We start from the raw sequence: 22,889 nt of genomic DNA, 5'->3' as shown, positions 1-22,889 counted from the left end.
ACTGAATCTTAACTGCAAAGGTCATGGATTCTATAATGAAATTGGAAATGATGAATGAGTAATGTGAGATCTTTCAGGGAGATTTTGTTAAACTTATGGAGATGTGGGTGTTATTTTAATGAAAAGAAAAGGTAAATAGATGAAAAGGATACTTTCTGCAATACATAGGACTTCCTGAGTTCAATCCTCAGGACCCACATTTTGATAAAATTTTTTAAAAGAAAAAAATGTAGGCTTACAGTATCGGAATTATTGTAACTACTCAGTCCTCTTGAGGTTAGAAATAAGTGTTATTAAACATATGCATATATTCCATAGTACACAAAAATACCTTTTTCCTTAGGCACAACAGTAAACGTTGCCCTGATCAACTTAGGGGTTTCTCAACACACATGATAGGAACAGGGTTGGGAGTATACTGCGGAAAGTACAGAGACTATAAATGAACACATGTGATCCTAATGCCATTACCTTGGATCTACATTTTGGGTATTCATGGTCACCAGGGAGCACTTTGAAAGAAATTGGTACCCGATCAGCTCTCCGATTGGCACAGAAAGCATCCCAAACTGCTCGATGCACCGCATTATAAACTACATCAAGGCCAGTAAGTGTAACAAAAGCCATAGGTCGACAACATAATTCCACAGGGAAGTCCCACTGTGTGGGGCTCATGTTTATGATGTCACAGAAAAATCTGCAATACAAATGTCAAGATATTCATAGTTAATTTAAAAAACCAACATCAATATCTAACATAAACATTACAAAAACACCAAAGGTTCTGCATATACAGTCAAGCAAATAGAAGAGAGTAAAATAAAAATTTTAATTCCTAAATTAGATTTATTAAAATTACTAGTTGCAATGCAGTTCTTTTCTTTTAAATCTCACAAAAAGAAAGGTTGCAAAACTTTTCAGACAAATTTAAAATTTGCTATTTTCAGGTATCTTTCAAAATGTATACCAAAGTGTGGAATGAGCAGGCTAAGAAAGCAGATAAATGATGAAATTAAAATAAGTCTAGCCTGGCATGGTGGCACATACAATCTCAGAAGGCTGAAGCAGGAGAATAAAGCATTCAAGACAGCCTGGTGTAAAATAGTAACTCTGTCTAAAAAGTGGTTTTTAATTTTTTTAATTCAAGCTATGTACCCTGTATCAATAAGATTTTTTAAAAAGTTACTGACTTACATATATAAAAAATCCAAGTTCGTCTGATTCTCTGGAATTGCAAATATCTAATTGCTCAATGCTTAGAATATAATTCAGATACTGTGTACATTATCTAGTAGCTGTTTCCTCAATCTTCATAATATAAGATGATGTAACAGGTAAGGTAAAATCTCTAAAAGAAACTCTACTGATAAGGAGTATAAATGGCTATAGATCATGTTTCTAGTGTGTCCTTTAGCTAAATCTGCAATTGCTGCAGATGTGCCTGACTTTAGAAAGTGATTATATATCTGGGACAGTCGAGACAGTTGAAAAACCAAAAAGAAAGAAAATAATTTTAAAAAGTTCTTATTCCAAACAAAATTACCACTGTTTTTTAAAAATGATTCCTTATTTCCAAAAGGATTTATTATATACTCCTTTAAAGAAGTAATTATCAACATCATATTATACAAAACACAAGGCAATCCCTGGGGAAACTGAACTGTGAAATGACACTCGATTCCTAAAATATGGACCACTTCTAACTGAAAAGTTAATTATCTTTACTAATTTGCTATCAAATGCTTAAGTGCTAAAGGAACTTCCAGTGGGTTTTGAAAAGTGGCATGGAGAGCTTGCCAGAGAAGAGGTATATCTCCAACATAAGCCTGCAGAATTGCTTTAAAAGGCTTATGGGAAGGGTTGTGCTGTGAGGGCAAAGAAATATACTGCTTCTACAGAATTTAGGATAAAGAATGAAATAGCCTAGGAGTGGTCAAAACATAATAGAGCTAACATATTTGCCTAACCCAGTCTAGACAAGTGTGAAAGACCCATTTCCCTTAATAATTCCAGAGACTCAAGAGAAATAGCTGTGGTCCTTGAATATGAAAAGACTTACAAAGTTTTTTAATCAACACTGCCTCAGACAATTATAGTACGAGTCGCATAAATAATGTTAAAATTCCTCGACGTTACATTAGAAGGTATAAGAGAAGCCAGCTCAGAAAGCAAACTCCTGTAAACCCAGCACTCAAGGGGCTGGGGCAGGAAGATTGCTCCAAATTCCACAGTAGCCTGGTCTACAGGGAAGTTTCAGGCCAGCTAGGGCTATGGAGATCTCAATACCCTGCCTCCCCTAAAAAGAAAAGAAGAGAAGAGGATGGGAGGGGAGGAGAGAAGAGAAAGAGAGAGAGGAAAAAAAAAAAAAGAAAGAGAAAAATATGGGAATTTTAGTTATACTCTAACCAAAAAATATATATATATTTTCCAAACATCACAAGTGATCAACGAACTTTTAAAAACCTATCAGTATACTGTCTTCAAACCCTCGTGTGTATTTTATACTCACAGCGCACCTCAGTTCAGACTAGCCGATTTCAAGAGCTCTACAGCCACCCACGGCTACTGCCTACCACGACTGGCAGCGTAGCACATCTGTTCCGACAACATCATGAGAACTGTGTCAGCAACCCCTGCCCCGTACTACTCTACAAGCTTTGGCACTTGCAAATGGTCCTGCTTGCGCCTTGGGTCTCAAAGGGATGGGACAGACCAAGTGCTGACTGAATACATTTCAATGACACACAGGAAAGAAATCGTTTCCTGAAGATAAACGGAGAAAGCAAGCAAACTCCTAACGAGGAGGAGACACGCAGAAGCACAAAGTTAAGACCTCAGCACCAGGTCACCTGGTTATCAGGAAGTAATGTGACAGCTAGCGCAGAAGAGGAACAAGCTAACCCAATCAAAGCGGCTACTAACGAGCAGGTGGACCAGGGAGCAAGAAGACATCGGCTAGTCGGCAAGGATTCAGAGACGCCCAACTGCAAAAAGAAAATAAAGAAAGATCAAACAAAGACCGATCGCTTGATGCATAATTACACCGTAGGGGAAGAGAAGCAACGCAGCCTGAGAAAAGACACCGTCCCCAGGGGCGCAGCATTCGGCTTTGGTAGCTACAACTGGGAAAGGAGAATAAGCTCACAGTCCTAGACACTGGCTCAGTCTTCCTCTACCAGAAATAACCTCTCTCCCTAGAAATGAGCGCGCTCTCCTTTGCAGCTGAAAGAGAAATGCCAAGGTTGCACCCGTGGACGCCGCGGGAAGGCGCAGGCCCCCAAATCAGCCGGGTTGGCCTGGCTCGGAGGGTCTCCGGACCCAACTCACCCAGGCTGCACGCCCTGGGCCCGCTGCAGCTGTGGCGAGTCGCCACCAGCCCCGAGAGGACCGAGAGAGCCAAGCAGGGGCGTCACGGAACGCGGCCACCGAGTTCCGACAGCCCAAGCCCCAGAGCCGGGCGGCAGAAGGCGAGACTTCCTTTTCCCCGCCTCCGCTAGCACAGGAAGCACTTTCTGGGCTTGAGTGACAGTACTCCCAACCAGTCCCGGAACGGAACGGGGTTCCCTGCGCGGAAGGTGCTTCAGTTCCTAGAGGAGGAAGAGTTGGGGGCGGAGAAAGAAGGAGCCAATAGGAGGAGCGATCGTGAGAGGGGCGGGGCCTCCTGGTGACCGCCCCTCAGCGGCTGCTCAGAGGTCTGGGTGTCCTGGGTTCCTGGCCCGCCGCCGACTGCCAGTCGCTTGGCGCCGCCGAGGGTCGGGAGCGCGCGAGCTCGTACCCACGGCTGCGAGGAGGCTTTCCTCGGACCGAGGCTCGGAAGCGGGGTGCTCCGGCCTCCCGCCCGCCGCCCGCCTGTTCTTCGCCGTCGCCAACGCTGCGCGCCCTGCGCGATGGGTGCCAACGAGGACCAGGAGGTGAGAACCCAGGGCCGGACACCCCTGTCCCTGCTCAGGTCCCAACGCGGGGCACCGGGACTCCGCACGTGTCCTTTGCGTTGAGAGCCCTCAAGCCTGGCCACCCGGGTGTCCCACGTTGGCGGATCCCCTGCCAGATGGCACCGGTCAACCGTGAGGCCAGCAAGCGTGAATGAGTCACGTGGGATTCATCCTCCCGTTCCCCCCATTTGTCTTTTTTTTTTTTGCAACCCCGGGGGTATCCCCATATTTCCTTGCTAAGATGAGCGTCCTTGGACCACGACCCTTGTGCACTTGGCTGTCCTTAAATCTCGTGTGTGGCTTATCGCTTAATGTGTAGTTATCCTGTCTTAAAATCTGATCTCCTTTAAGTCTGAAAACCTGTGGTCCTGTAGAGAGGGGTCCAGGAAGTAACATTTCTTGAGGAGGGAAATAAATGACCCTTATGTCTCGGTTTCTGTCCATAATGCTTAGTGAAATCACTTGTCAATCTGTTGTTGAGTGGAAATGAAATGTTTTGAGCATTGTTTTGCTCAAAATTCAACACAATTTTGTATAGTTTGTGCTTTGATTTTTTTTTTGTATTGCAAAATGTTATCTTGATACAGAGTTGGAAGGAATGGATGCTATAAATCATCTGTCATTGAACTTTCTAACTATAATGCGTCCAGATGAGTAAGCTTGGTCTACAGTAGTAGAGTACCCCAGGGTGAATGCGATGGAATACGGAATGATTAGAAGACAAGCGTCCTTGTGTAGTAGTAGATAAGTAGTAATTCACTATTTTGAATACGTTGCTTAAAAGTTAGCATCCTGTCAGTGTGGATGTTAACAAAAGCTCTAGGTTACAAGTCCTCTGTAAAGGACCCCCAAATCCAACAAGTTAATTGCTATCTGAATACCTGCTAAAATATTCTTACCAGTTCAATGAATCTAAAGCATTAATGAATTCAGGGCGGAGAATAGAAAGAGGAAGAGAAATGACTGCTAAGTGGATACAAACTTAACTAGGGAAGAGCAAGATCTGATGTCTTGTCGCACAGTAGCACCACTAGTTTAAAAGTATCATTTGTATTTCAAAATAGAAGAGTTTTGAATGTTTCCTTGAGAAATAAATTTGGATTAAAACTTTGAAGTGATAGATATGTAATTACCCTAATTTGATCATTGTGTGATAGGTACACTTATCAAAGGGCTGCATTGCACCCTATAAACACAATTTTTAAAATAGTTTTATGTATAAGTGTTTTGCCTACATGTGTGTATGTGCACACTTGCATGTCTGGTGCCCACAGAGGGCACAAGAGGGTGTTGGATATCCTAAACTGGAGTTATAGACAGCCATAAACCACCCTGTCTATGCTGAAAATTGAACAAGTTTCTCTGGAAAAGCAACCAGTGTTCTTAATCACTGAGCCATCTCTCCAGCCCTAATAAATACAATTATGTGTCAATTTGGAAACAGTTTCTTTCTCCCAGCAAAGTCCAATGTAACACTTTACCAACTTGGCTGATGGACCACGCCCACCACCACAGGAAGCTGATGCCAGCTCAGACCAAATGAATCGAAATTTCTGGGTAGAACCCAGAAGTCTCTCCATTTTTAACAATAAAATTCTACTCTTCCTCATGATGGGTGTCTGGATTTTTGAAGACAGTTTCCTGCCTAGTTTTGAAGATGCTGGCTTTGAAAAACAAAACAAAACAGTAATCACGTGCTTCCTGTTCTCTTTTCTTCATGTATCCTTTCTTTTCGTTCCTTTGCTTTCCTGAAGTTAAATGTGTGTGAGCAGAGCGTCCGTTTTCTTATGATGAAACTGTAGGATCACACTGTCTTCTGATTTACTGTCAGCCAATGCCCCTTAGTGATGCATAGAAACAGCTTATCTCCCATCCTCTACTTAGATACTTAGGTATTAAATGCAAGGTCTACTTATGCTGTCAAATATTGTCATTAGCTTGATTTTAAAGACTTTTGGGGGGGTTCTTATTCTTTCATCAGCATGATTCATTTTCTCATCACATTATCACCCACACATTTTTGACAAGCCTGTCTCCTCTTTTTGTTCCTGCCCAAGTTGTTAATTAAAATATGGAGAGAGATTTTGGTAGGAATGACACTACATTCTTGAATCCAGTTTGGATTTCTAGGCTTTTCTTTACTATTATTTCGTGTTTCGTTCTGGTCTGTTCGGTAAAGCCTTGCTAAAATCCTAATAGACTGAGTCTGGTGTCTTTCTCTAATGTAGGGAGTTACGCTTGAAAGGATTATTTAGTAATACTTTGTAAGGCTTGTTGGATCCTAAGAATTCTAAACTCTCACAAGTGTCATGTTATAATCTATTCTAAAATTTGTACGTGGAGAACAAGTCAACCTCACCATTTTTTGTCTATGAAATTAATGACATGAGTTAGGCAGTTGTGATGAACACCTTTAATCCCAGGACTCAGGAGGCAGAGGCAGGTGGATCTCCATGAGTTTAAGGCCAACCTGGTCTACAGATGGAGTTCTAGGACAGTCAAGACTGTTTTGGTGTACACAAGTGTCATAAGCGTCTAGAGCCAATAAGTTAAGCATAAATTGTACCGTATTGGTGGGTCATAAGTGTCTAGGGCCAATAAGTTAAGCCATGGTTTTCAGATTTGCATGATTTTGAAAGAGAAACTAAAGACTTTCTCTTTCTAATCCATATATGCCACTAAACAATATCCACTGCTTTTTTTTTTCTTTTCAGATGGAACTAGAAGCTTTACGTTCTATTTATGAAGGAGATGAAAGCTTCCGGGAATTGAGTCCAGTTTCATTTCAATATAGGGTAAGAGATAGCCTGTAGAGCCCATGCGTTTCCGTGCTGGGAAAGAGCTTGTGGAGACTCTGCAGAATCTGTGTCCATCTTCTAACTCAGTGTTAACTTTGCAATATCCCTCTGTTTTCTGAAACTTTTCTTTTTCCAAAATGATTTTTTTTTTTACTTGTATGTGTATATCTGGCATCAAATCCCCTTGAGCTGGAGTTACAGGTAGTTGTAAGCCACCAATGGTGGAAACCAAACCGGGGTCCTCTGGAAGAACAGCATGTGCTCTTAACAACATCGCTCTAGCTTCCTGACACATTTAAATGAAGAGTTTTCACTATGACTTTGTTACTGATAACATTTGAAAACTTAATTCAGAACCATATATATATAACTTTATTATGTGTCTGGATATTTGACGACAAGTATGTCAGCACCACATACATGCCAGGTGCTCACAGAACCCAGAAATGGGCATTGGGTCCCTTGGAACTAGTCATAGACTATTGTGAGCTGCCATGTGGATGTTGGGAAATGAACCCAGGTCTTCTGCAAGGGCAACCAGTGCTCTTAACCACCTAGCCATCTCTCCAGCCTAATTCATATCGTTTTTTTTAAAAATCAATTTTACTTGATTATAAAATTTTAGAGATAAAAAAATCTTAAGTATTACTTGGTGCTGCTTCTTAAAGATAGCTTCCCTGGGTTCTAGCTTCCTAAACTTTTTTTTTTGTTGTTTTGTTTTGTTTTTTTGAGACAGGGTTTCTCTGTGACTTTGGAGGCTGTCCTGGAACTAGTTATTGTAGACCAGGCTGGTCTCTAACTCACAGAGATCCACCTGCCTCTTCCTTCCGAGTGCTGGGATTAAAGGCGTGTGCCACCACCACCTGGCTCCTTCCTAAACTCCTGCCGCAGCTGATGTTGATATATAATCCTCAAATTTGCTTGTATTGTAGACTATAATAGGAAATGAGTTTTTGTTTGTTAAGACAGAGTATCACCATGTAGCCCAGTCTAGCCTTAAATTCTTGATTCTTTTACCTCAGACTCACAAATGTAACTAGGAAATTAATTCTCTACAGCAATGGCGCCCAACCTTCTTAACGCTGTGAACCTTGAACACAGTTCATGTTGTGGTGACCCCCAACCATAAAATTATTTTTGTTACTACTTCATAACTAATTTGCAACTGTTATGACTCATAATGTAAGTATCTATGTTTTCTGATGGTCTTAGACAATCCCTGTATAAAGGATTCTACCCCAAATGGGGTTGGGAACCACTGCTCCATAGCAATTCCCAGTTCTCCAGGCCGACTGTCTTAGTACTGACCCCATCTGTATGACAACTATACTTGTTACTTTACTTGTTGCCATGACAAAATGCCTGACAAAAGCAACTTGAGAGTCAGGCCAGAGACTCGCCAGACGGAACTGGATCCCCAGAGTCCACAGAAAGGTGGAGGGTAGAACCGAGTCTGCCAAGCTGTAGTGCTGTGGGCCCCCACAAATCCCATGCACACAGTGATGACAAATAAGTTTTTTTTTAATGTAAAAGCTTAAGGGAATAAGAGTTTCTTTTGACGCAGTTTGAAAGTACAGTCCATCAGTGGACATCATGGCAAAGGATCCTGTGTGAGGCTGATGCTCATACTGTGCCCAAAGTCAGGAAGCAGAGAGAACACTGATTGCTTCTGCCCACTTCTCTCTCTCCTAACCCCAGCCTGTGGAGTCTCGTCCACATCAGGGTAGGCCTCCCCACCTCAGTTAACCTAATGCAGAAAGTCCTTCACAGACATGCCCAGAGGTTGGTTTCTATGGTGATTCTAATTCCCATCAAGTTGGCAACATCAACCATCACAACTAATGAACTCTTGATGGCCAACGTTCTTGATGGAATTAAGACCTGAGCCCTTCTAGTTAAATCCAATTGCCTTCTGAGATTTTTTCCCAGCCACTGCCACTTTACCAGAGAATTCCCATGTTTTCCTACATGTCTCCAGTGACAACATCAGTTATTTATTGAGCACAATATGCAGAATGGTGAGAGACTGTGCCAACAGTCAGAGGAGGAGAGCCAGGGATATGCCCCGCTGGACCCTCTGTTCTTGAATAGTTTAGTCAGCTCCTAAATGACTTCCCTGCCTCCATGTCTTTCACTAGCTTCCCTCTTACACTGAATCACGAGTTCAACAAACTGCTAGTTAGCAGTCTGAAACATTTAAGTAGCTCTGTAATAACCTGTTTCTTCCTGGGCTTCTCTTGCCCTTAGACTGATGGCTGTATTCTTAGCTCTATGACCAATATCCACTTAAAAATTATTTATTTTTATTTTGTATATGCAAGTGTTTGGCTTGGATGTATTGTGTGTATGTGCATCGTGTGTGTGTGTGTGTGTGTGTGTGTGTGTCTGGTACTCTTTTTTTTTGTTTTTTTTGTTTTTGTTTTGTTTTGTTTTTTGTTGTTGTTGTTGTTTTTCGAGACAGGGTTTCTCTGTATTGTTTTGGAGCCTGTCCTGGAACTCGCTCGGTAGACCAGACTGGTCTCGAACTCACAGAGATCCACCTGCCTCTGCCTCCCCAGTGCTGGGATTAAAGGTGTGCGCCAACAATGCCCGGCTGTGTCTGGTACTCTTAGAGGCTCAAAGTTGTAAGCTGCTGTGGGGAGTTTGGGGAACGCGGCCCCAGTGCTCTGCAATACAGGCAAGCGCTTGTAACACCTAAGCCAGCTCTCCAGCCACTCCAAGTCCTCTTTTGGTCCTGAACTACCTCTAGAAGACTTTGTCAAACTTCAGTAAGCACAAGGGATTCATAAAAGATCTGTTCAGTATCTTTCCCCCCTTTAATGATTGTCTCTGGATACATTGTAACTCTTTTTTCACCTCTCATTTCTTATCTACCTGGCTTCTCTAAGATCTGAGTCAGCCTTGTTGTAATTTAAGAAAAGGGTGCTCGAGAGAAAGGCACCATGGGACAGGGTTCAAGCTGAGGCTTTTTATTAGGGAAAGGGATCATAAAAGGGGAAAGGAAGGGGGAGAGATGGCCTCCAGAGACAGGAACAGCAGGAGAGAGGAGAGAGCAAAGGGGGAGAGAGGGGGGAACAGACAGGGAGAAAAAGAAAGAGAAGGGTGGGAGGTCTTTTAAAGGGAACACAGTGAATGTGCACAGGTGGTGCTCTTAGTGACTGCAGCTGAGGGCATTTCCTGTCAGAACCCCAAGGACAGAACAGTACAGATGCCTGAATACTAACATCCCTCCCTTTTTATTTATTATCAAAAGGTGAGGAGTTAGAAAGGGGTAGCAGGTAAGGGGGGGATGAGGTTGCCATGCTCTCAAGACTACTTCCTACTGACCTGGGGGCCATCACTCATTTTTGGGGGACCTGGGAGAGCTGGGGTGCTAGCCACGTCCTGGAGTAGCTGGCTGTTTCCCTTCACTGTCCAGACTCCATATAACCATCAGGTGCCTCCTGGGCCTGGCAAAATGTGGTCCTTGGTGGATCCGAATTGACTCCCTAGGGCTTAAAGCACTTGATCTTTCCCATCACCTCAGCATCACCCAGACATGTTTGGTATCCTTGCGCCTCCGGCTCTGTGGCCAACAGCTGCTGGTCCTGCAACAATAGCTGGCTCCGAATGGTCAGTGGCTCTCCCAAAAACACCCCAATGGAAGCAAGGAGGCATAGACAATAACACAGCTCCCGAGGAATTCAGAAAGGGTCGATTTCTAGACAGGCACAAGCCACCCAGTGAATTGTCACTCAAAGGGTGGGGGCCAAGGGCCCTGAGCCTGAGGGAGACACAGTCGCCTGGTACCAGGACTTTGAGAAGAGCCGGAAGTCAAGGAAAGGAAGAACTGTGCTCAAGAGAGGAAGCCTCACATCCAGGGGAATGATCAGAAGTGGATACCCCCACCAGAGAAATAAATGTAAAATAATTTACATTCTGCCCATGTTCTCACCCTCTTACCTTCAGCTACGTTCTGTACCAATGTAAGCTGAGACACAGAAGCAGCATCCAATACATTTAGGAACCTTTTGACACGTCAGTGTGAGTCAGTCACAGGTGTGTGTGTGTGTGTGTGTGTGTGTGTGTGTGTGTGTGTGTGTTCGAGGTATACACATGTATACCACAGCACTTGTTAAGTTGGTTTTCCCCTTCCACTCGTGGGCTCTGGGGATCAAACTCAGGTCATCAGGCTTGACAGCAAGTGACTTCTCCCCCTACCCCCCCCCCCACCGTACCCCCAGCTGTCTCTTAGGCCCCTGAAGTGAAAAGCTTTATTCAGGCAAGCATTATTAACAGATGTTAACGTCTCTAGGCAAAGGTTGCTAAGAAACAGGGTAGTGACGTAGTTCTGTGTTATTGCTGCACAGATTTTCTTTATTACCTCTACACTGAAGAAATTATTCCCAGTGGTGAATCCGGATGGATGCCCGTGAGCTACCACACCACCTCTCCTCACAAAATGATCCATGTGAATCTGAACAGAGGAAGTAGTTGTCTACATTTGGGGATGTTAGTCAGAAAAACTGACCTAGACTCTTAATGTCATAAAAGACTTAAAAAGCCAGGGAGAAGGGTCTACTAAGGTAGACTAAAGAAGCATGACAACCAAATATAGTAAAGCTTTAGTGAATTTTAGATTTCTGGGGTGGGAGTGGCATTTATTAAAGGACACCTTAGGTAGGTCAGGGGATTTGCAATATAAATTATATATTAGATTAGTTTTTTTATATCAATGTTGAATTCTTGGGGGTGGGATGGTTGTCCTGAGGCTAGAAAAGATATCCAAAGGATTTTCTTCACCCCTAAATAACTAGACATTTCATTATTTCCAAATGCTTTAAAAAAATCCAAAGTGGGAAAAACCATACATGTTACAGGCGTAGATAAGGAAACGAGACGGGTGTTTATAAATACATATCAGTGATATTTATCATGCCAGTTTAGCTTTTTATGGTTAATTTTGTTTTGTGGCTTGGTTTGGTTTTTGTTGTTGTTGTTTTTGTTTTTGTTTTTTGAGACAGGATTTCTCTGTGGCTTTGGAGCCTGTCCTGGAACTCTGTAGAAGGTTGACAAAACGGAACTGTTCTTACCAGGAATTGCTCTGGGCCCTGAGGCATCTTCTCCCAGTGTTACACTCCGTTTCTGGTCTCTTGCCACTTGAACAGCTTGTATCAGTTTCCCTGTTCTTTTCTCCTGTGGCAGTTTAGCAGTTGGAAATCTTTAAGACAAGCTGTTACAAGTTTGTGGATAATTATTTTTGTCCATTTCGGTCTTTTGTTTCAATTTTGATACATGGTTTCTCTGTGTAGCTCTGTAGACCAGGCTGGACTCAAAGCTCAGAGATTCACCTGCCTCTGCCTCCCAGTGTGACCACACCCAGCTCCATTGGCATTGGCATCTTGTTCCTTGTAGTTGAGGCCTTATCTTCTTCACCCTCAGAAACAAAAAATGGAAAGTGTATCCTTGGCATTGAAAAGCTGATTGAGGATTGGGCGGTCAGCAGTAATGCAGCCTGAAGCAGGACTGGACTAAAGTTGAAGCTGCCTGTACTCCCCTCCTCCTTGGTCGTTCCTACCCCAATACCTCTGAGCTTCTCGGAATATTATGCTTCTGAGTGTGAACATGAATGCTGGAAGGAGTCATTTTGAAGATAGTTATTTAGGACTTTTGATTACTTTCCTCAAGCCTAAGATTCCCTTTTCTTCAGATAGGTGAAGATGGTGATCCCAAAGCCTTCCTAATAGAGATTTCCTGGACAGAGACATATCCCCAGACGCCTCCTGTCATATCTATGAACGCTTTTTTTAACAACACCATGTGAGTAGCTTTGTTTTCATTGTTCTGTCATTGTCTTCTGTTTCACTTACCCTTGACAGTTTGATTCCTCTGCATTACAGCTCTTCAGCTGTGAAACAGAGTATCTTAGCCAAACTACAGGAAGCAGTAGAAGTGAACCTTGGCACTGCCATGACCTACACATTGTTCGAATACGCTAAGGACAACAAAGAGCAGTTCATGGAGAACCACCATCCCGGGAATTCTACACCAGTGAGTGTGTGGTTGATTCTGCCAGGTGGTTTTGGTCTGGGCTTGTTAATTAATTTTTGCTGCTTGGTTTTGGTTTTGTTTTGAAAATTAGAAGACTTTGCATTAGATTTAAACAGAGAATTACATTTGAGTTAAGTAAGAACAATGAATCTTAGATTCCCTCTATTTAATGGGGAAAATGAAATTATGTTCTGTCAACTTTTACCCGTCAGCAAAGATTGAAATACTTCTAACCATTAAAAGTGAAGCTAGGTGTGGTGGTGTACACCTTTAATCCTGGCACTGGGAAGCAAGGGCAGGCCTGTGATTTCAAGACCAGCTTAGGCTACATTGTAAGATTCTGCAGAAAGGAAGGAAGAGACTGTAGATGAATATATAACAGTACACAGGATAAGGATGTTGTTGGTTATTTTTTTGTTTTGTTTTGTTTTGTTTTATGAGACAGGGTTTCTCTGTATTGTTTTGGAGGCTGTCGGTCCAGCCTGGCCTCAGACTCACAGAGATCCGCCTGCCTCTGCCTCCCAAGTGCTGGGATTAAAGGCGTGCACCACCACCACCCGGCTGTTGTTGGTTATTTTTTGTGGGAAATTACTTACACAAGAAACTGAAAACCCAGGTTAGTCTCTGCAGCCTTTTGAGACCTGACCAGAACCCCGAAAGAGAGACTGAGCCCCTCTCCTCAGCCCTGGATACCATCAAAGCTGATCAAGATTCGGTTCAAACAGGAGAAACCTCAGGATGAGGAAAAATGATAGATCATCCACCAAGTTATATACCACGAATTGCATTGAAACCTCACAAAGAAAAGGTTCCCATGATGTTATCATCATCCCATTTCAGCAGGAAATAGTTCTAAGAACAGTGCCCTTCTTCCCTACTGTTGATACTAAGGGATAATTTACACCTGTTTAGGGTTGATTTTCAATTGCTTAGGATTGAGTTTGGAAAGAGGTGTTCAGACTTGGGTATCTCTTTCAGATAAGTTTAAGGTTTGGATGGGATAGAAATGCTTAGGATGGGATATAGATAGATTATTATATCTTCTTATGATTTACCTCAGTGATTATTAGCTATGGACAACTTACATAGTTATAGATTCTTGTATGATGTAACGATCAAGTTGTATTCCTCTCTTGAATAATTTGTATATCACAATTTTGTCAGACCGTGTAAGGTTTCCTTTCTTTTTATGATGTTTGGTGCATAAATATCCTTATCATCTTCTATGTTTATATGCTTTTACATATATTTAAGACATTTTGTATATTGACACAATTTAGTTTTGTTTCAAGTGTAAACCTTTTCTTTAGACTAAAAGGGGAATTGTAGGGAGAGATCTAGGTACCTGTGGTGCTGACCACGCCCATTTTGGGTGTGGCCACGGGTGCCTGCTCATAAGGGAGCTTGGCTATAGAATGAGCCGATAGGAAAGCTTTTTACTATTTCTTTGGCTTGTTGCCAAGTGATGGAAAAATCCTTTTTTAACCCTTTGCTATTTACATGGTGTTTATAATGAAATTCGGAGGCCTCTAGCACACTTCCTATTAATAAACGATCAGTCTCCTCATTGCCTTGTGCTAGAGGACCTGGTAGACCCGTACGGGATCTGATGTGTGTTATATACAGAATGAGTCCTATTCCTGATTGTTTCTTGTGATTGTATAAACATTGAAGATAATTTCATATTGTCAGGAATTAATTTGGCGGTCTCAATGTGTAAGATGACTCTCTCTGCTTATTGGGCGTCAGTAACTATATTGAGAGGCTCTGTAAAATCCATTAAGTACCATGACAGTGGTGTGCAATTCTGCCTTTTGTTCGGAGTTATAAGGACTTTGAACTACTTTACTTATCAAGATCTGTGAGGGATGTGTGGTTTTTCTAAAGCTCAGTGATCTCGACAATTTTATTGGAACCTCAGGTCTTCAATATGATGTAGGCAATCAGACTTCCTGCTCAGGGTCCCATTCAACTGCACTTTTGAATGCTGTGTCCTTGAAAAAGAGCCTCTGTGAGAGTGAGGCCAGTGACGCATGAGCACACCCGACTGAATAAGTGACAGCAGCAGTGACACCTTTCATTTTGTACAGTTAGAGACCCACCGCTCCCTTCGAGATGTCTAATCCAAGACCTTTTTCTGTTCTTGTAGACACCCGCAAACAATATCGTCTCGGTTGAAACTCCCAGCACAGCCCCCTCAAGTAAGAAAAAAGACAAGAAAGAGCAACTTTCCAAAGCTCAGAAACGCAAGCTGGCAGATAAAACAGGTGTGCACTGTTCTTTGTCTTTCTTAGCACAGGGTGTGGGTCGATGTGGGCGCGTGTGTTTACAGAATTAACTCTTCAGCCTATTCTTGAAACATTCAAAGCAGAGGCCTGTTGGTCACAATAGAAAAAAACTGTATTTATTGCTATTTCGTCAGGAGATCATCATTTGGAAAAAGGAAAATGAGTCACAAAGTAATTATAAACATTCCCACTGAGGAACACTAGAAAAATGGACAGAACACGTGTCCTGCCTGAACATTGTAATGTTGTCTGGGATTTTATGTACCTGTGTGACAAGTGTGTGTTTTAAAAGCTGTGTGAAATGTGGTTTTCACTTGCAATCTGGTGCACCGTTCCCATCTTAGCACAGTAATTTCATATTTTTTGCCTATAGTTAATTTAATTACACAGTAAGATTTCAGAGAAGAATTCCCAGTGTCTGATAACAGACTTCTCAGAAAAGGGTTATAAACCCCAGCTGGATCAACGGTGATGTTTGCTCCTTTTTCTCTAACTTGGAAATTTGCAAGTGGACATCAGTCTGAATTTTCCCAATTTGGGAAAAAGAGAACATTGTTGTGTGTACCCAGACATTTACATAGAGGGGTGTGTGTGTGTGTGTGTGTGCGTGCGGGCACTCGTGCGCGTGCACACTTCTCATGGAGGCTCAAAAAAGGGGTTGGATGCCCTAAACCTGGAATTGCAGGATGCTGTGTGATGTGGGTGCTGGGAACCTGTCTCTGGTCCTGGAAGGGCAGCAGGTGCTCGTAACTGCCGGGTCATCTCTTTAGCCCCTGCCTTTTTTTTTTTTTTAATAAAGGGATAATAGGTTTATTTTTGTTTAACATCTGTCAGTGGTAAAATGAAAAGAAACCAACACTGTGTTGGTCCTCCTAAAGAACATTTTGAAATTCTAACTGTGGTATAAAAGTCTCTGCATAGTTCACCTCATGTCAGGCAGCAGTAAAGGATAGACAACTGAAGTAAAAACTTTTAGCCATTGCAGCCTGTTTTCTAGAGTTTTGGTGATTGTCGTTCTGGAATATTGTAGCATCTGTGTGAGATGCCTCTTACTGCCATGCCTCATGGCCTGTGGTCGTGTTCATTTAATAATGTCTCCCCACCCTGCCTCTTTGATGATGCCCTGCTGCAGCCTAATCTCCCTAAGATGGCAATGTAGGAGTTTGTGACTGAGAACTTACATTCTAAATAAAACTTTAATGGGATAGCCTGGGCGTCCACACTAATGGTCCAACCGTGTGCCCTCATAACCTGTGACATAAGATTCTTGCTGGTTTGAAAGAGAGCGGAACCATTGGCATCTGGAATGGGACTCCTATGAAAATTGACTCTGTGAAAACCATTAGTTTCTGATTGCTTTGCTGGACAGTTAATACAGGTGAATATCCTTTATCCACATGCTTGGGACCAGAAGTGTTTGGAATTCAGAGCCTTCCAGATTCAGGAAATTTTCATAGTTTCCGTTGCCAGCCACAAGTCAAGATCTAAAATGTTCCAAAATCTAAAACTACCCAAAAAGATTCAGATTTTGGAGCATTTTTTTCAGATCTGCATAGTACTTGTTTCAAATGTAAATTTTTTAAGGCTTCATAAAATAATATATGCAGCCTACATGAAGAATAAGGGAAGCCAAGCCGTTTGAAATAGAAGAATTACTGTTACTATATTTTAAGTTTTATTTATTTTGTGCACATACATGTCGGTGTGGGCACATGTGTACCATGGCATATGTGTGGAGATGAGGGGACAATGTTGGGGTCAGCCCAGGGATTGAACCCAAGTGGTCAGGCTTGGCAGCATGTCGCTTCATCTGTTGGACCATCTTGTTGCCCTAATATTGAAGAATTCTTAAGTAAAATGTTTATTTGTTAAATATTTCCTTAAATTTGAATATCAGGCTGAAAGCGTAAACTTTGCATTTTTATCTGAGTCCTTATGAGCTTCGTCCCAAGCATTCTCTAGAGAGCAGTGGTTCTCAGCCTTCCTAATGCTACCTCCTCTTATCTAGTTCTTCATGTCGGAGTGACCTCCCCAACTGAAAAATTATTTTGTTACTACTTCCATTTTGCTCCTGGTATGAATCATAACATAAATATTTAATGTGCAGGATATCTGATATGTGTGTGGGGGTCGAGACCTGCATGTTGAGAACCACAGCAATTGAGTGAAGTTCCTTTTGAAATATATATTTTATCAGAGTATGGCCAATCTGTCCATAAACTAACCTGCACTCCTCTTAGTCCTGAAGCCAAACGTTTGTCAGTACCGTCTCGCCTATTTGGACCCAAGTGCCGTGGTGTGATTCCTGAAACAGTGAGCTAGCACAATTTCTCACTCAGATAAGCCTTGGCCTTAGAGGAAAAAGGACTCTGCACCTGCGAGGGAGCAGTATGTCAGCCACACCCCTCATTTTTCCTTTTAACAGGTTTTGTCTTGAGTGGGTGTGGAGTAAGTGTTAAAGGGGCGCATCTCAAATACTCTGCAGGTTTCTCCAGGATGCTGCTTTAAGGTCACCAAGATAATGAGAAACTGCTTCTTGCAACTTAGTAGCATGTAATGCACACTTTCCATCTACTTGGTGTATACAATAGTATAAAAATGCCATTTCCTAAGATATCAGTTCATTTACAAAAGAGCTGTCAGTCTCACTAAAGTTACTGATTTTGTCCTCTAGATCACAAAGGAGAGCTCCCTCGAGGCTGGAACTGGGTTGATGTCGTGAAGGTATAGCATACTTACATTCAAGTCTTCAAAGCTGTTATAGTTATTGCCATCAAATAACAAAATGTCTGTTTTCCATTTTCCTTCTTGCCTCCTTTGTTATGGCCCGGATGTCTGTTTACATGTTTGGACTCAGCATGTAAGTATTCTCGAAACCTTCACGTTCTCTGCTTCCTCAGGTTAGATGTTCTTACCAGTAAGCTTGCTCTCACCCCTCTGCTGCAATGTCCTCCCTGGGTCAGCTCCACTGAGCTGCAGAACAGATGTATGCCGACCCAGCCATCTCCTGTTGAGCCGGGTCATAAAGAGATCTGCAGAAGTGGAAAGCCAGCACCATGCTAAGTCTCTTTTCAGGAAATGTAGTTATTATTGAGGGTCTAGAGAAGTGGTTCATTCATTAAGGGGCCTGCTGTGCGAGCATGAGGCCCCAAGTTTAGATTTCCAGCACCCACATAAAAGGCTGGGTTCAGTGGCCTGCATCTGGGGGGCTCAGAAACAGGCTAATCCAGGACTCATTACCCAGAAAACCTAGCTAAATTAACAAGCTCTAAGTTTTGTGAGAGGCCATGTCTCAAAACATAATGTGGAAATCAAGAAAGGCAAGACATCTGGCATCCATGTACACAAGCTCACACAAACATGTTCATACATGTTCATACATGATGTATGTAAACACACAAAAACAGTGGTTGGGTTGCTGTATGATATTTTATTGTTAGTTTTATATGAATAAACATTAGTTTTAAATCTAAATGCAGCAGCTATAGCCCATGTTAAAAACAGTGAGTCCTTAATATCTTTAGTTGTCTAACAAAATCCATGTTTAGAAACTGTTACCTCTCTTAGCTCCTGCTTTCCATGGCTTCCCACATTCTTTTCCAAGATCATTTTACTTCATTTATTTGTGTGTACACAAATGCTGCAGCGTGGATGTGGAGGTCAGAGAGCAACTTGGAAGGGTTGGCTGTCTCCTTCCACCATGTGGATCTGGAAGATTAAGCCCGGATTGTCAGGCTTAGCCATTTCCCTAGCCTTTGATGAGTGTGCACCTATTGGTACACGCACCATGTGTAGGTGCCTGTGAAGGCCACAAGGATGTGTCACATCCCCTGGAACTGGAGTTAGAGTTAGTTGTGGGCTGCACAGTGTGGGTTTTGGGACCTGAACACGAGTCTTCCACAAGAGCAACAAGGGCTCTTAGACACAGAGCCGCCTTTGCAGACCTACCTTCCACAGTCTTAGTTATTGGGTGCAGAATGGCTGTCTTAGTTAGGGTTTCTATTGCTGTGAGGAGACACCATGGCCCCTGCAGCTCTTAATAAAGGAAAGCATTTAGTTACACTGGCTTAAGTGTCGGATTCAGTCCATTATCGTCATGGCAGGGCATGGTGGCATGCAGGCAGACATGGCGCTGGAAAGACAGCTGAGAGTTGACATCTGCATCCTCGGGCAGCAGCAGAAGACTTTGCCACAACGGGCGTAGCTTGAGCATATGAAATCTCAAAGCCTGCCTCCACAGTGACACACTTCCTTCATCAAAGCCACACCTACTCCAACACACCACACCTAAGAGTGTCACTCCCTATGGGCCTGTGGGGGCCATTTTCTTCCAAACCACCACAGTGGTTGTCCTAATCAGGATCATGTTTGTGTTGTTCGAGAATTAATCTGCTTCCTTCCCAAATTTGTCAACTCTTTACAAAGATTTTTTCCAGAAAAAAAAAACAGCAAACTCAAAATTTGTTGAATTATGGCTTCACACTTAAAAATAGTTTAAGAGTTTGTTATCTGTAAGGCATATTGTTTTATCATAGCAATTATTTTTAATTATTAAAGAGATTGTCTATTCACACAAACACATAAGAACAAGCATAGCACACACACACATTACATGCACACATTAAAAAGACTCTAAATTTAGAAAAGAGTTTATCTTCTGGTCTGGGGTTATAAGGCCTCACCACACACATACGTACACATTACAGGTAAAGGCACTTGCTGTTATACCTGATGACCAGATTTCAGTCCCCAGCTCCCACTTATAGAAGAAAAGAACTGACTCATACAAGATGTCCTCTCACCTCCACAGACACCTGGGGACACTCACAAACACTCATGTGTGCATGTTGACACACATACACACAATAAATGTGAAAATTTATTATCTGTCAGTGTCATGCTTTGTTAAGACCTCCGGTACGGACAACTGAGTCAGACTGCCTTGGGTCTGAAGCCATTCCTGTGCTTGACAGCTGAGTGCCTCGAGGCAAGTTACCCAACCTCTGTCTCAGTGCCCACACTTCTAATAAACTGTGATAGAGAATAAAGTTCATATTGAGTTAATATGCATTCATCAAAACACTTAGAATAGCACTAGTTACAAAGAAAGCACTAGACGTTATGGTAGCATGATTCATAGAATATTATCCGTAAAAAGTATGCCTGGGTGAAAAAAAGAAGACTGCTGATAGAAAGGTAAAATAGAAGAATGTCAGTCATTTCACAAACATGCCTCCTATAAAGAATCTGCATGGATCTGCATTCTTAGAAAACTGCAAGGGATAATCCCCCACCCGGCCTTATTCTGTTGGACAGGTTTTGGAGTATTTTTAACCCTGTTAGAAGTAACATGGCCTAGAGGTGTAAAGTAGTTACATGTAGAAACATTTACAGTTTAAGCCCCAGGACGTGAACTTCATTTCCTACTGTGTGCTTATTTACTTTTTGATTCTGATAGAAACAATGACTCAGACGATGTCATTGCTTCCACTTAATACCGGTGTCTTTTTTTTTTTTCTTAACAGTTAAGCAAAACTGGCTCTAAAGACGATGAGTAGCACCTGCAGTCAAAGCAAAAGCATCTTGAAAAGCAGCCCAGATCAACACGTCTCCTTACTTTTCCTGGTACTGAGTGGCTTTTTACAAGACATAATGCTTTTGTATGTGTCTATAAAAATAGCAATGAAGAGTCCACGAAGAGCTTTGGTTGTAGTAAATTATTTTCACAAACTTGTCTTAATAAAAGGTGAAAGTGCATCCGTTTAGAGTACTTTCTGAGGCTGTTGAGCATCATCGGCAGTAGATAGCTCTGCGGAGTGAGCTGGGGGTGACTTAGCCATCTGATCCAAGGGATGGGATCGTTTTAAAGGCCAACAAAGCTACTTGCACACTGTCAGTTCAGTAGCGCCCTGTACGGACTCTCTGGTATCCCATGGCATGACCCATGACTATAGGCGTCTCCCCTTAAGTCACCACCACCTCCTGCTTAGATAGCGAAGAGGAAGTTGCTTCAGAACAATCTGAGCACCAGTGTGGAGCTTTCCGTGACTCTCTTTATAGTTTCTCCTCATTTGACAGCAGCGAATTGCTTCCCCCTATTAAATTGACAGCTAGCTATACTTTTCTCTTGGTTTCGGTGAAGGTGTATGATCATGAGAGCTTTCAATTCTATGAATAATAAAAAGAATCTAAGAAGAGAACTGAGGGGCTGAGAAAGCTCCATCGGTAAAGTGCTTGCTGTGCAAGCATGAAGACCGGAGTTTAGATCCCCAACACACACATGCAAAGCCGCGCATGCGCCTGAAACCCAGAGTTGGGGAGGCAGATGGGAAGATCCCCAGTGCCTGCTGGCCAACCGGTCTGGCTCAGTCATTGAGCTCCTGGTTCAGTGGGAAGTGCTGTCTCAGATAAATCAGGTAGAAAGCAATAGAGGAAGACTGTAACATAGATCTCTGGCCTCAGCAGGAAAGCCCATCTGTGTGCACCCGCACCCCCCCAAACACACACACACACACACACACACACACAGAAAGCATTTGAGTAAGTGCTAGCTCTTATTTAAAATACTTCTCTTTGCTGAATATGCCAGGATAAGTAAAAGATGCCTTAATATTTAATTTTTGTATTGTTGGAGACAGTGAGTTTAATTCCTATTATCTGCTATTGTGATGTTTTGTTGGTAACTAAGCTTTCAGTGAATTCACCATACAACACATTTCAAATCCTGGGAGTGGTGCTTGATTTTTGTGGGTGGTTTGCTTTTTGGTGGGTTTTTTTGTTTGCTTGTTTTTATAGTGACTTTTCAAATATCCAAATATCCCAACCTCTGTGTCTTTTTAATAATATACATACAAGTCTTTCACATGCTGAACTGCTGTAATTGCTTGGTTTTTAAAAATCATTAAGAAAGGAAACTTGCTGTAGTTTTATCTGTGTATGTGAGTTACGGTGACTATGTGTGCTTCCATGTTGTTAGAATTCCAAGTTATACTGCGTAGTGTAGACCAACAATTAACTTTTAAGGAATTACTGTAGCATAAGAGCAGACTAAGATGTATCCATGAATTCCCCCAGTTACCCTTGGCGTCAGTGAACTTGTAGAGCTGTGAAGTATAGTACAGTGAAAGTGTGTGCTGGCATTGAGAGAGCTGACTCCTCCCGTTTTGTTTCCTGGATTAATATTAAACTTGGAAGACACCCACTATGACATCTTTTATTTTCAAGGTTCTGTTCATGTAGGTTTTAATGTCATCTTGATTTTTTTTTTAAGAAACGTCTTGTAATGGGAGAAAAACGGTGTTTTGTTCTGTTTTAAAGACTGTTACACTGGTCAGAGTTATTGTGGTTCTTAGATTGCAAAGACTTATGCTAGTTATATGCCAATGAACTATTTTTACTCTTTTTCTATGAATTGTACAAATCTCTGGGGCAGATGGTGGCGGTGGTGCCTCCTGTTACCTTCTGTGAACACTTGAACACTTTCATCAACATTGCCAACATCTGATAATGCTCCCAGTATATTTTCTCAGAGTCTATTTACTTAAAATTGTATGGAATGACATGACTGATAAGCAATAAAGTCTGAATCACAGTGGTTTCTTTTCTATATGTTTTGTTTCAAGTCACTTCAGAAAGACTTGCTAACTTTATAAATCCACGTTATAATCTTATGGTATGTGATATGTGTTCCTGCTGACAACTATCCAAGTGTCGTATTCAAAGACGAAATATTCCAAAAGAGCTCAGAAGAAAATAAGGGGTTCCCAAAATAAGTACTGGGAATTACAATCTGGAAGTTAAAGACAGCTTGCACTTCCTCAACTGCACAGTCTCAGAAGAAA

General features: G+C 42.2%; 2 protein-coding genes across 8 annotated transcripts in view; one reads left to right on the top strand and one right to left on the bottom strand.

The window, feature by feature from the left end:
* Nucleotides 1-3,483, bottom strand: part of Trappc11 (trafficking protein particle complex subunit 11) — a 40,883-nt gene extending 37,400 nt beyond the window's left edge. For 2 of the 5 annotated variants that reach the window (XM_005066680.4, XM_040731787.1), the window contains exons 1-2: nucleotides 3,328-3,483; nucleotides 472-697 (exon numbers count right to left, since the gene is read on the bottom strand). In XM_005066680.4, the coding sequence (XP_005066737.1) occupies nucleotides 472-675 (204 nt within the window). In that variant the 5' untranslated portion in view covers nucleotides 676-697; nucleotides 3,328-3,483. Of the gene's footprint in view, nucleotides 1-471; nucleotides 698-2,059; nucleotides 2,337-2,849; nucleotides 2,985-3,327 lie in introns of those variants that run through there. The other 3 variants (XM_021225209.2, XM_013110826.3, XM_040731786.1) reach the window with 3 other exon arrangements.
* A 177-nt stretch (nucleotides 3,484-3,660) lies between these two features.
* Rwdd4 (RWD domain containing 4) lies at nucleotides 3,661-22,639 on the top strand. 3 transcript variants are annotated; one of them, XM_005066681.4, is made up of 8 exons: nucleotides 3,663-3,911; nucleotides 6,647-6,727; nucleotides 12,420-12,529; nucleotides 12,610-12,760; nucleotides 14,910-15,027; nucleotides 17,723-17,772; nucleotides 17,906-17,908; nucleotides 20,574-22,639. In XM_005066681.4, exons 1-8 carry the CDS (start codon nucleotides 3,888-3,890, stop codon nucleotides 20,604-20,606), a joined length of 570 nt encoding a protein of 189 aa, XP_005066738.1. In that variant the 5' UTR covers nucleotides 3,663-3,887; the 3' UTR covers nucleotides 20,607-22,639. The 3 variants fall into 3 exon arrangements, with proteins under 3 accessions (XP_012966329.1, XP_005066738.1, XP_040587761.1); XM_013110875.3 differs by lacking the exon at nucleotides 17,906-17,908 and having other exon boundaries at nucleotides 3,661-3,911; XM_040731827.1 differs by lacking the exon at nucleotides 3,663-3,911 and having other exon boundaries at nucleotides 6,658-6,727; nucleotides 12,424-12,529.
* Nucleotides 22,640-22,889: the final 250 nt, after the last annotated feature.

This window comes from Mesocricetus auratus, unplaced genomic scaffold, assembly GCF_017639785.1.
Source record: "Mesocricetus auratus isolate SY011 unplaced genomic scaffold, BCM_Maur_2.0 Super-Scaffold_100026, whole genome shotgun sequence".
Taxonomy (NCBI): Eukaryota; Metazoa; Chordata; class Mammalia; order Rodentia; family Cricetidae; genus Mesocricetus; species Mesocricetus auratus.
This window is presented reverse-complemented; position numbering and strand designations above follow the sequence as displayed.